Consider the following 13,930-nt stretch of genomic DNA (forward strand, 5'->3'; position numbering starts at 1 on the left):
TTAACGGCATTGTGATAGGTTAAAGAGGGTGTTTAATGTTGCTCAGCCGGTCTGTGTGAACCGAACCTCTACAAACAATGGATGACTCCCTAGCAGACATGACGTGCCACGAGAACAATACTATTTTTGTGTTTGCTCTTGTTTGACCATAATGAAATTATCAATTAAAAAAAAAAGAAGAACATAAAATCTTGTATCTGGTCTGCATGAGTCAGAGAGAAAACTGTTTACAATTTGTTTCAAAGTAGGGAAAAAATCCTAGAGGATGAACTGCAAATCAAAGCAAACACCAAAGGAACCAAAGGATGGTTTAAAAGTTGACAGAGACCTACTGGGTACTGGAGGAAATGAACAAACACAGAAAAGATGCAAGTTAAAAGTGAGATAGAAAGATTATTTCAGTGGTGACTGCAGAGAAAGGCATCAATAATAACATTGATGGCATCTGTTGTAAAATACATTTGAATTTGCATAACTGGCAGATCTAAGTACACAATGACAAAATGACTAAAATGTACTTGGAAATTCACTTGTTAGCTATAATATCTGAGGACAAACATTTCCACACCTGGACACATTGGTAAAATGCACCAGTGCACAGTTCCCATTCGAGGGAACTCGAACTGCGTCGGTTACAACACTATGGGAACGCCTCTAGGCGTAGCAGGTCTGAACGTGAATGAAATCACTCCAACCAGATGTACAGAAGGTGTGTTTTTTCTTGCCCTCGGTACATCACGGATGGAGATTCTCATGAGATGTGTGTCTCATGTTTGGGGATGGAGCACGCCCGGGCAGCTCTCGAGGGGGCTGCCTGCGCCCGTTGCGAAGCCCTTTCCATGCGGGTAATATATCCGAGCTCTGCTCCCGGGGATTCTGGAGCGGGTCCGCCAGGAAAATGTCGGCCTACTGCTCGTAGCCCTGTTCTGGCCAACCCGGGTGTGGTTCTCGGACATCATGTCGCTCCTGGACGGCCCGCCGTGGCAGGTCCCTCTGAGGAGAGACCTGCTGTCCCAGGCGCAGGGCCGGGTTCTTCACCCTTGCCCCACCGTATGGCGACTGTGGGTCTGGCCCCTGAGGGGGCACAGTACCTAGAGGCGGGTCTAACAGCTGGAGCAGTCGAGTCGGATGAGACCTGCGACTCGGTCCAAGGTTCCCACTCGGGATCTGGCGGTGGTTCTTGGGGAGTTGGCTGAGGCCCCCTTCGAACCACTGGAGTCAGCTGAGGCTAAGCACTTGACCCTCAAGATGGCCTTTCTCCTTGCTATCACCTCTCTGAGGAGGGTGCGGGATCTCCAAGCGCTTTCGGTTTCCCCGCAAAGCCTGGAGTTTGCCCCGGGGAATATTAGGGCTATCCTGCACCCTCGTCCAGGATACATCCCTAAAGTGCCTTCTTGTGCGGCAGGGTCCACGGTGCTGCAGGCATTTCATCCTCCACCTCATGTGACAGCGGAGGACGGGAGACTTCATCTGCTCTGCCCTGTCAGAGCACTGAGTATTTACACTCTGAGGTCATCCCGTTGGAGGAAGGCTGCTAGTGTGTTTTGGGTCCCCCAGGGCTGGGCTAACATACTATTAGCAACTCGATTGTTCAGACTATTTCCCTGGCCTATCAGGTGCGCGGTTTGCCTTCACCTGTGGCTGTGAGGGCTCATTCTACCAGAGGCATGACGGCCTCTCAAGTCCTCCTTTCCGGGGCCTCTTTGCAGGATGTTTGTTTAGCGGCTGGCTGGGCCACTCCGCACACGTTCATTCGGTTTACAGTCTTGACCTTCCTTCGGCACCTGGCACTCGTGCGCTCTCCTCTTAGAGTGCCACTTTATTGCACACTGGGGCAGGCGGGGTTTTCGGCACGGTTTAGTGGGTATCTCGTTCCCATAGTGTCGTAACCGACGCAGTTCGAGTTCCCTCGAAGGGGAACGTCTCGGGTTACATATGTAACCCTGGTTCCCCGAGAAGGGGAACGAGACACTGCGTCGGCCCGCCGCACCTCTCTCCCCGCCTGAAGCTAATGATGAGTGTGTACAGGTGTGCTTTATACTCCTCCGGTTATTCCGTCACACCTTACCGTTCTAGCAACAAACCAATAGGATTGGAGTGATTTCATACACGTTCAGACCTGCTACGCCTAGAGGCGTTCCCATAGTGTCGTAACCGACGCAGTGTCTCGTTCCCCTTCTCGGGGAACCAGGGTTACATACGTAACCCGAGACGTTTTCTGCTGAACACCAGCAAATGTATATATTTATGTTATGGAGTGAAACCACAAACAGTAAAAATAAGGAAAGCAAGCGATAATAAGAGGCAGTTGGTTCGGATCAAGAAGGTTTTTACAACATATGTATTGAGCAGATGGGATCACTGTAATTGGCCTCCTCTAAGGACCTTGACAGCCCTGTATCATGTCTGGTGTCCAAACAGCATTTCCAAACAAGAACCTCTCACAAGGTCAAATCCAGAGAGGCTCTCTTTTAAACATGAGTCACAGTGAAACTCTTCAGATGTTGTCCATCTGGTCAGACATAATATTGGCAATAGCAAAACTAACATAGTGGTGGAAAAGACATTTTGCAACTAACCCACTCCAAAAACCCAGGCTCTACTATAATGTGCTGCAAGTACAGTCAACATTATTATTGAATCTGTGTAAGTATTTTCTGACTTTCAGAGGACTCTATCTAGCATGCACATTTGCTAATTAATGCTAAAAACTATTTAGCTGAGGCTGATGTCATTATAGTTTTCAAGTATTTGGGCATAAACCAAAGTAATGCACAAATTAAAATTCTGACCTGATGATGCCTCTAAAAAGTCAGAGGATCATCAAAGTCATTAGGATTCATCCTCTGGGAAACCTGAATGTCTGTACAACATTTATTGTGGTGGACATCCTGACCAACACACCACTGTTGCCTTTCATAGAGCCATGCTGCTAGCATGGCTAAAAATAACAATGGGAAATCACTTTATAAAGCAGGTACTAGTGAGATATTTCACCTTACTTTGACCTTGGCTAAAATAGTTTCAAGCCAACGTTTAACCTCATACCAGGGTTTCAGTTTGATTTACAGTAGCTTTCTTTCACCCCTTCATGAGTCAAATAGCAGCAGTGACCTAGGGTTGGGGTGGGCATGTAGGGAGGCTATGTTATTGTGAAATCTTTGTTTCACAAGAGAGAAAACAAGCATAATGTTCTTTAAATCCTGATCCTTTCATTTATCCTCCTTTCATTTTCTTCTTCACTTTCCTCTCCGTTCCTTTTCCCCTCCTCTGTTTTGACTTCTTCTTCTCTCCTCTGTTCTCTTCTTAGTTCATACAAAGTTTAAAGCAACCCTGATGTCTCTGATCTGAATCCACATATAAACAGTTACTGCCTCACCCCTGTGATACTACTATATTCTTCCATGGGTTTTCCCTTTCAACATGTCTTTTTGTTTGTTTTTACTCTCCCTCTTATTTTCTCCTTGTCAATATATTCACTAGAGTAAAAGAATAAATATCAGACTACCTTACTAATACTGAGTTGCCTTCCTTTTAACCTGTGTCTCACTTGTCTAAAAATAATCCCTCTTCTCCTTTTTTTCTTACTACTGCCTTTCATGACTGAAGCTGACTATATGCATGAAACAAATATTGATCACATCTTTACTCTGGATTCACCAGGTTTATATTAGGTGGCAGGTGGTTTTGATAATTTTAATAATTTGTAAATGCAGTGAACTGTAAACTGTTAATTTACACACTTTCCTTTTAACAAATACCATCTGTTGAAATGGGATAGTAGAGAACAGTGTGAGCACTGGGAATGGAGCCTATCCTTGAACCTTAATCCCTTGACGCCTGAATTTTTTTACAATAAAATTTTTTTAAATATTATTTGTGTTTTCATTTGCTTTCAAGCTGTTGTTAAATTAAGTGAAGATTGTTAATTTGTCTATAGAACATAGAAAAGATATAAATTCAGGTATGATGTAGGTGTGATGCAAATTAGCGACAACAGGCATTGGGGGAATCCATGAGCTATCTTGGCTTGCAGTCTGAAAGGAAGAGGTGTGATGCGAATTTGCGACAATCGGCGTCAAGGGGTTAAATGAAACTGTCCTTGCTTCAACTTCTGCTTGAATAAAGAAATAAAGCCATAACAAACCTCAAAATGTTAGCTCGAGTTCACCTCTTTTCTTCTCTGTCATCCTTACTTCCTTCTAATACTTTTCTCCTTATGTTTTTTGTCAATACTAAAATCCCAAATGCTTCAGATGTCATTACACCAATAAACAGACTTGCCTTCCCCTCGCGGTCACTGTTCTCCTGTCCTGCTAACAAACCCTAAAACCTCTGTCCCATTAGTCAGCAGTCATAGCTGGATGCTGAGTGACCAAAACAGACAGACAGAAAATCTAAAACAGGAATGCCAAGAATGTCAAATACTTAGTGCTGAAAATATGCAGCTGTTTACACTTCCCTGAGGAAGACTGCAATGTATTATAAATAAACAACAGTGATTCAGCTCAATGGCATTTTCAGTGCCAATGCATAATAAAGCGTGATGGCTGTGTATTGTAGTTTAAAGAAAATTAAAAAGTCTTATATCAATGCTGTCAGTGACTTAGAAAAGATTTTCGGGGTGGATTTCTTGTGTTGTAACAAAAGTCTTCATGTTTTCATTGCCTAGCTCCTCGTATCATCACCTTATTAGAGACACTGGATGTACTACTGGATCACAATGCCACCTTCATCTGTGAGGTGGAGTCCCGTCCCCCTGCTGAAATCACTTGGACCAAGAATAACCACCCAATAATGTAAGTTCACACCTTAACCTCTTTCATTATTCAGCAACTAATATTTCTAGGAATCTACCTTTGCAGGTTCATTAAGGAATCTCACAAGCTTCAATGGTAATCTGTGAAATACTTGTTTTTATCTTTATTTTGGCTACATATATATTTGATGCAAACGGCGCTTTCCCACTCAGGTATGAAACATATTAGTGTCAAAAAGGTTCATTTTCAGGCAAATTCTAAAAATGTTAGTAATGTCAACATTAGCTGTTATTAGCTAACACTAGCAAAAAGTACATCAAAAACACTTCTAACTGAAAGGCTAAGATGACAATAACACGATACAGTGTCAATAACTAAATGACCATTGCAATGTAAAATAGACAAAAATGATTTAATACCTGTATGTACCATTAGCCTCTAACTAAGTCAACCACAAGTTAAATGATAAAAAGTAAGTGAAATTAGCTGCTAAAGTTGGACAGCAAAAGGCAAACATTAAAGCAGTTTCTATGTTAATGGTGTCAACATTAGCTACTGTTGGCTAACACTGGCAATAAATGATAAAATACTGGATGTAACACTAGCAGCTAGGCTAACATTAAAACAATTTGGTAAAATGTTTGGACTTTTGGCCATCATAATGCTAACATTTGCAAGAATAAAACATAAATAATACCAGCTGCCTGCAAACATTGATAGTCACATACATATACAAACATATATTGATTGTTCCGTGTTTGGTTCACATTTTGTCTAAAGAATAGCTTATATTTCTAAAGCTTTTAATATTTTAAGACAAATAAAAAGTAAAGTATGTTAAGAAGTCCACTGGTCCCTTCTGCTCACAATCAGACTCTGCTTTGCTTCACCCCCCCCCTCAGGTACTATGACCCCCGGTACATTACCAGGGAACAGGGACAGATGCTAATGATCCCTCATGTAAGAGAGTCAGACAATGGAGAGTACTGCTGCCTCGCCAGTAACGGCATTGGGGAGCCAGCCAAGAGCTGTGGAGCGCTGCAGCTAAAGATGAGTATGTCTGCTTTCTTCCAAGGTTGTACGACTGGAGTCTAGTCAATCTTGAGATCATGGTCCAATTCCATTAAGAACAACACACTCAAAGTAGCACTGAGACAAAGGGCTTAATCAAAATATTGTCTCTCTTGTCTTGTCTGTCTCTACATCAGAGCCACAAATCAAGCGCCATCCTACCAATGTAACCCTTCTGGTAGAATCCAAAGCAGTGTTGCCCTGCGTTACCCTCGGCAACCCCAAACCGGATGTGACCTGGCTCAAAGATGATGAGCTTATCAAGGCATGCACTTCTTTCCCTTCAAAACATTGAACAACAACAGGCAGTTGGTGGATGTTTTCCAGCTACATGAGACATTTCACTGATTTAGCTTTAGTTAGGTAATCATTGGTGTGTTTGTATATGTCTCACCTGCACATGGAATGGGTCCAGACTGTAAAAATATCCAGACTGTAAATTAACACATAAGAGCTCAAAATGTCCTATGTTTTGGCTTGTTTTCTGGTGTCCAATAGCATTAGATAAAAGATAGATAGAAGATGTTATAATAATGTTAACCCCTTGACGCCGATTGTCGCAAATTCGCATCACACCTCTTCCTTTCAGACTGCAAGCCAAGATAGCTCATGGATTCCCCCAATGCCTGTTGGTGCATATTCGATACGTACCTAGGAACCCTTTTCAAGCCCTGGTTTCTCATTAATGCCTTTTGTCGCTAATTTGCATCACACCTACATCATACCTGAATTTATATCTTTTCTATGTTCTATAGACAAATTAACAATCTTCACTTAATTTAACAACAGCTTGAAAGCAAATGAAAACTTTTTTTTTTATTGTAAAAAAATTCAGGCATCAAGGGGTTAAGAAATAAATTCAATCTTTAAAACAAAGATAAAAAGGTGAATAATCCCAGCAAATCTCTCCCAGGTCAGTGACCGTGTTACCGTTCTTGACTATGGTGCGTTGAAGATCCACAACATACAGAAGGAGGATGCAGGACAGTATCGCTGCGTGGCCAGGAATAGCTTTGGTCTGGCCTTTTCAAAGCCTGTCAGCATAGAGGTACAGGGTATGTATTTAAATGTGGTTTCACTCTCTATGCTTAGTATGTGCATATGTACTTAAAATTGTAAATTGTCAAAACAGTGGAATACAATAGTTTGGTTGCAGTATGTGAGTTTACATGTCCACACTGTGTCTCCGTGTTCAGCTCCAGCACGAATCCTGCGGGTTCCTAAGGAGAAGAGGGTCGCGTATGGCAGCCAGATTTCCCTGGAGTGTAATGCCACAGGAAATCCAATCCCCACAATCACCTGGCTGGAAAATGGGAACACTGTAAGTGTTCAGGTTCAATGTGCATTTGTGTGTGTGAAAGCAAGTGTTTGGGGTTGACCAAAATGAGTTTTTAACTCGTCCTTTATTGATGCTGATATTTGAATTCAGTCCATAAATGTGTCCCTATCAGGGTCAAAAACCATCCAATCCAAAGTGATGACATTGTTTATGGTGGCATCTCCATCCATCCATCCATCCATCTATGCCCGGTCCACTTTGTCTCTCATTAATGCTTGTGATCTCTGCAGGAATATTCTCGTCTCCTTCACAGTGGTTGAGTTTGGCTCAAATGTCAAGTCAACACAGCCAGCATCAGAGAAATTTCATCACGTAGCTGACATTGTGACACATTGTCAGCTGCAGAGTCTTACATAATGTGAAAGCTGCGACAATAACAGAGTAGAAAGCCAACATGCCTTACAGTCCCATTAAGTTTTAGTTATGAAACCTTCATCTTCACAAATCTTCATATACATCTGAGATTAAACTATATTGGACTGCTCTAAAGAATACAATATAACTAGCTATTTAGTAGATTAATGGCTTATACCTGCAACCAGCACATTAGCATTGTCTATTTTGTCATATTAGCAGCAAAACGCTTCCCAGCTAGCAAGCATATCCAAAGAACAGACACAACAATTTACTGGCTTGACCCACTGTACATTTGGAAACAAATCTATGACTTATTCAGTACCAGTTCTCCCAGTGGATCTCTGTTTTTTTTGGTCTACAGAAGCAACCTGCGCTGCTCTTAAGTGGTTTAGGCTAATTGACGTTCTTCTCTTTTGAGACACCTGTTGCTGCACGTCTCTGCATCAACACACTGGTGTTATTGATATATTTGATCAACAAAACATAGTATTGTAGTTACGTGCATTAGCGAGGGGAAATAGGGAAACCAGGATACTAGGAACACACATCCACACACACATACAGTAAGTATACCGTAATGCAAACAACAACGCCTTCAAGGAAGCACTTATCCCCCGCTCTCTCTGTCTCACACACACACACACACACACACACACACACACACACACACACACACATAGCCAATGCACTCATAGAGTGGCTGTGGGATCAGTGATATAAACAGCAATGGAATTCTCATTATGGTGACAGAGGATTGAAGAGATTGCCTTCCATTTAGCCAGTGATACACAGTGTTATCAGCTTTAATTGGGTTGTCTTTTTTAAGGGAGCAAGCACAAAGGTTCTTGTGGTGTTGAATGGTTTGTGTTAACTGTTGACTTGTAAAGGGGGTCTGACTGGGGTATTTAGCTGTTACACAGGGCTGATGAATATAGAGTTCATAAAAAGATAAAATAACTATAGGAGATATAAAGGTACCTGGTGATGAATCTTTTAAACAAGCAACATAACTGAAACCTATTTTGTGAGTGCCAAGTGTCCAATTTTTATGATGCGTACATTTTGTCCAATAATCTCATGTTTACATGTGTCATTGTGATGGTTAAATTAATCATAGACATGACGTTACACACCGGAACACTTTAACTAGGCAGCAGACATTTTTTTACGATTGCCATTGGAGGCAGACGTACACCACACAATGTCTGGCTTTTTAATAGTCTTGGGTGCTAGCTACAACGTGTTTACAGGCCCATAATGCTGGTAAATGCTATGTATGTGCGTGCTGATTAAAATGACATGTGTGAGCTGCTTTTCTGGCAGCTAGTTGAGGTCATTAATCGAGCTCGTCCTAAAAACAGGCGGTGTCAGACATAACTTCAAATATAGACCTGTTGCACATCAGCACCATGACTAACAAACTCACTCACTCACTCACACACACACACACACACACACACACACACACACACACATACTCACAGGCTCTCACATATATCATTTATATACATGTAAGTGAGAATTCAAACCAAACATTTTATCTCGTCGCCCAGTGTGAATACCAGAAATTTCTAAATCCTCTAAATGACTACAAGTAGTTATATTAATGCAAGTCACATAGTGTAGGCACTTTTAACAACTCAACACCCTTGAAAGTATATTATGAATAGTGTATGAGCACTTTCATATTAAATGTTTTTAATCATTTTTTATTTCATGATGGAAGTTAGGGGGGGATATTTGTTTCATATATGCAGAGCCAGATTTAAAACCCAACCCAGAGTTAAAAAGATCAGGTGGCCTGAAACACAACTCCAAATGATTGCTAATGTTCTCTGTGTCTTTTCGATTTTTAAATAGATCATGGATCTTAGACCATCCACAGTGTCTTTAAGACACTTAAAAAACAAAACAATTAAAAGCCTTCAGAAGGCTTTTAATGGGTTTATTTCTTGTCTTGTGTGCACGCAATGGTTGCCTTTTCTGTTTCTGTTGTATGTTGTTGTGATCTGATGTTTCCCCATTTGGGATGAATAAATCTTTCTATTATAATCTAAAATAATCTAATAGTTCCAAGTTTGCTAAAATAACTTTATATGAGACAGTATCAGTAGTCAGGTTGACAAAAACCTATAATTAATAATAATTTGCATCTTACAAGCCAATATAGTTGTGTATATTTTTAAGTGCAATTTGTCCTTGCATGATGATACATTACTGCTACCTTTTACCCCCCCCCCCCCCCCCCCCCCCCCCCCCCAGATCTCAGGGGCATCGGTCGAAGAGACTTTGACTGGAGAGGTGATCCTGTCCGTTCTTAAAGTGACGGTGAATAAGCCCGCTCTCTACACATGTCTGGCCTCCAACAGACACAGTGCTGGAGCCAACACTGTCAAGGCAACTGCTAAAGTCACTGTCGCAGGTAGTGACACGTTTTCATTTCCAATCAAGATATCACACATTCCAAAATCTCTGTCTCTGAAATGAGTGGAAAACCAACTAGATACTTGTAGCTCTTCCGTCTCTTTGTATTAGGGGAATGCTACTGCTTTGTCTCGAGTTATGTTAGCTGCCATTTACATTAGTTGTGTTCTGTGTGGCTTCAGCTGTTTGTTGTCCCCCTCCATTTGGTTGATACCTTGACGACACTCGCCAACACACCCCTTGACCACAGTCACCTAAAAAAACACACCAGCACCCCTTCCTCCCTGACCACACACACTGTCCAGCCACCTGTTTGTCCCTCAGTTTAATCACAGCTAGCTATGAGTTGGTGAGAGAAGCACGATGGTTGGTTTTTTCTTCTTGCTGAGACTGATTTTTGTATTTTTTCCTTCTCTTGTCTGTCTATCTCCCCTCTTCTGCCCTTTCCTTCTATTTGTGTCCCTTCATCCGACATCTTCTGGATATTGTCACTTCCCTGTAGAGTGGAGGTAAGAGAAATGCTCTGTGTTTTATTTCTAAATGCTATTTCTCATGGGTTTACACAAAAAGTGTTTCAGCCAAGCTGAACCACCTTGAATCATAAAAACTACACAGCACATTGCCTGTCACTAAATTCAATATTGATAAGCAGCTGTGTTTGCACTGTGTTTAAAGAGACTAAGTACTGTTGCTTCCTTTGGGTCTACTGAAGACAAAATGCATTTTAGCTCAATAAACCTGCAGTGCCAAGAGGGATTCTCTCAGTCTCTCAGTCACCCATATGGTGTGAGTTGAATGAACTTTGCTGAACCACAACACAACCCCAGTTACCACATCTGGACTTTGTAACTGCAGAAAGAGAGAAAGAGAGAAGGGGAAAAAGAGAGACACGTAGGAGAAAGAGAAAATGTTGGCCTTTGGATGCCTGATGAGAATTTCTGAGGTAAAAATGAAGAAAGAGACTGTGGATTTTGCAGGATCACAGAAGACAAAAGGATCAGGCTTAATGGTTAGATCTTACATGATTTGCCAACTCATGTCCACATCTGGGCCATATATTAATAGGATATAGAAGCAGAGAGAGAGAGACATAGAGAAATGGTAAAGAGAAGGAGAACATAGTGGGATGATGGATTTACAGGTCAGCTTTAAGTTTGATGGTTTGACTTGAACTCCGCCGAAGCGCCAATCTCCCAGAGAGGCAACATCTGGAGATTGTAAGTGTTTGCAGCCAGAGAGAAATGTGGAGTGAAGGCTGTCAGACGTGCAGGCTGGCAGAAAGACCAAGGATGTGGATCATATCCATGCTGAAAGACAAACTGACATAAGAGCAGGCAGACAGAGTGGGAAACTGGGAAAAAGATAGGCAGGGACACAAAGAGTCCCAGTAGATAGACGGGCAGGTTAATGACGTATGTATATATGTATGTGTGGATGACCAACCGGTTCAATCTAGAGGCAACAACGAATTCCAACAGGCAGACGGACAGGATATAATTTCATTCATTTCCTTCCACAGCCTGTTTCATGATCAACATCTGGACAGTGTTAAAAGGATGTTTCAGTTGATACAAGTAGAGCGTTTCTTATTTTGTTTGTAGTGGACAAACAGTTAATGAACTCCACACGAGTTCACTAACTGTAAGCCAAAGCAGTGAAAGACTTAGGCGACTGAGGGCCCATTGATGGCATCTATTTCTCACTGTTTCACTTTCTTTTTTGGACAATACACCTCCACAGAAATTACAAATTTGTCCAGGCAATAGTATTACAGATGAAGGGCAGTGCCATGGTGAACTATCCCTGTGTGTTGAGGGGTATTTACTGTCCTTTGCTAATTTCATTAATTTAATAACTGACACAGTAAATAAAGCCATTTCCCATTCCTAGTTCAAATTCTCCTCACTGCCAGTGAGGTTGAGAGATTGTAGCTTGACTTTATCTAGATGTGGTTCAGATATATTCGCACATACAAATTGTACTAAATGTGTGGCTATTTATGTGCATCTTCTTACCACAGACTCTATAAGGGCGTCACAGGCTACTGCAGTGCGTATCGTGGAGATGTCTGCCGCACCATTCTACGAGATGATTTGCTGGTTTTCTTTAACTCCTCCCTCTCGGACCCCGAGGACATGCAGGAGTACCTGGTTCAGAGCTGGTGGACGGAACTGGAAGGGCTCAGTATGCTTTGTAGCCCTGCTATACGCTCACTGCTCTGCCACTCCTCCTTCCCTGACTGCAACCCATCAGGGTTAGGACCGGCACCTAAACCTGTCTGCAGGTAGCATTATGTGTCTTTTTGCTCTTTGTTTCACCTGTTAATATATACAAATGAATGAGTCAAAGAAAAAATGAATGAATTGAATAAATTAACAAGAAGTGATACATTTAGAAAGTAAATTAACAAAATAATTAATCAATAAATGGAGCATCATCATGTATTTCTTTTGTTTCTCAAACAGAGAACACTGCCTGGCAGTGAAGGAGCTGTACTGCCATAAGGAGTGGTTGGTACTGGAGGGCAGCAGTTCAGTCCAGCCGGGCCTGTTCAGCTCTGTCCCTGGGTCCCACACTCCCAGTTCACTGCTGCCCAACTGTCAGAGCTTGCCAAGTCTTCGCACAGACCCTGAGGCTTGTACACATGTCCCTTTTGTGGGTAAGATATCACTTACTGAGAAAACCCCCCCCAAATAATCCAAAAAGGTTTATATGCATGAGTTTGTTTCCGGCTTACAGAATGTAGTGTGTTACAGAAGAAAACAAAAGACTAATTAACACACTGAAAAGATCAATTGACTTTATGCTTCACGTTACATTTAAAAAAAAATAAAAATTATATTTGATTTATTGAATTACTTTGCTAGAATGTGCTAAATCTAACAGCTTGAGCACAGCATACAAGCAGACAGGAAATGACATGAAAGTAAAGCAGCAGTTGGCTGGCTGCAGTTACTTGTATGCAGATAGCCAAATAAAGCCTGGCCTGCTAGACTGCAGGTCACTGATACTGATGAGGTCATTAAGAGGGTCTGACTAGCTGGGCCAAAATATGCAGCTGCAGGTGTGTGACTCGAGTCTCTAGGCAGTAGTCTGCATGTTTGCTTTGTAAGATAATCATCACTGTACTGAATTGACCTGAAGTGGTGCGCTGATTTCCCCATGAAATGTTTTTTATTCAGATGACTTCATAGCCGTGCTTCCTCTTTATTATTTCCTTCCTCTTTATTTATTAATAATGTGTTTAATCTATCTTATTTTGTCCTCTTCTTTTCTACATTTCAGACATCAAGAGAGACCAAATTACAAGTAAGTGTAAAAAGAGTTTAAGTACCAACAAAGATGTATCCAGTCATCAGAACTAATCTCACACAGAAATGACTTCATAATTTATTAGATGGTAACATATTAATCCTAAATCCATTCTGTTCTGGTATGAACAGCAACATGTTATGATGACAGAGGCCGTTTCTACCAAGGCAGTGCGAATGTGACGAGGTCTGGGATACCATGTCAGCCATGGAGCCAACAGGTATTGTGGTTTGTGTGTATGTGTGTGTAAATGTTTTTAAAGCCACACTGTCACATCACCACACACTGGGCCAGATTTACTAAAGGTTTGCGTGAGTAAAAATGTACGCAAACTTGATATCACAGCAAAATAACATGTAAGGTGTCTACTAATCTACTAATGGTGTGCACGGAGAATGATGTCTTCCAAAAGTGGAAGGTAGCACCTGTTGTTCATTTATAACTTTTGCCTTAATGAATATGCAATTTGGGGCATTTCAATTTTATAGTGCAAAGTAATAGAAGGGTAACAAATACAAATACATTTATTTACTACACACAATGTGATCCAACAAGCCTAAAAGCAATTTCATGTGAGTGCAACAGCATCTGTTTTAAATTTGTTTGAAAGGAAAGTGCAAACCGCCAAGTGTTGCGCAGAGAAATAAACCAAGACTTTTACGCGGTG

General features: G+C 41.5%; 2 protein-coding genes across 4 annotated transcripts in view; one reads left to right on the forward strand and one right to left on the reverse strand.

Annotated features, from left to right (window-relative positions):
* rassf6 (Ras association domain family member 6) overlaps positions 1 to 13,930 on the reverse strand; it is a 54,414-nt gene that overhangs the window by 19,789 nt on the left and 20,695 nt on the right. The gene's annotated exons all lie outside the window — the stretch shown is intronic.
* musk (muscle, skeletal, receptor tyrosine kinase) overlaps positions 1 to 13,930 on the forward strand; it is a 34,596-nt gene that overhangs the window by 2,542 nt on the left and 18,124 nt on the right. The window contains exons 2-12 of the mRNA XM_046067684.1: positions 4,673 to 4,799; positions 5,663 to 5,814; positions 5,969 to 6,096; positions 6,745 to 6,886; positions 7,028 to 7,152; positions 9,790 to 9,949; positions 10,454 to 10,460; positions 11,972 to 12,235; positions 12,417 to 12,610; positions 13,237 to 13,260; positions 13,395 to 13,449. Of these exons, the coding sequence (XP_045923640.1) occupies positions 4,673 to 4,799; positions 5,663 to 5,814; positions 5,969 to 6,096; positions 6,745 to 6,886; positions 7,028 to 7,152; positions 9,790 to 9,949; positions 10,454 to 10,460; positions 11,972 to 12,235; positions 12,417 to 12,610; positions 13,237 to 13,260; positions 13,395 to 13,449 (1,378 nt within the window). The remainder of the gene's footprint in view (positions 1 to 4,672; positions 4,800 to 5,662; positions 5,815 to 5,968; positions 6,097 to 6,744; positions 6,887 to 7,027; positions 7,153 to 9,789; positions 9,950 to 10,453; positions 10,461 to 11,971; positions 12,236 to 12,416; positions 12,611 to 13,236; positions 13,261 to 13,394; positions 13,450 to 13,930) is intronic.

The sequence above is a fragment of the Micropterus dolomieu genome, linkage group LG13, assembly GCF_021292245.1.
Source record: "Micropterus dolomieu isolate WLL.071019.BEF.003 ecotype Adirondacks linkage group LG13, ASM2129224v1, whole genome shotgun sequence".
Taxonomy (NCBI): domain Eukaryota; kingdom Metazoa; phylum Chordata; class Actinopteri; order Centrarchiformes; family Centrarchidae; genus Micropterus; species Micropterus dolomieu.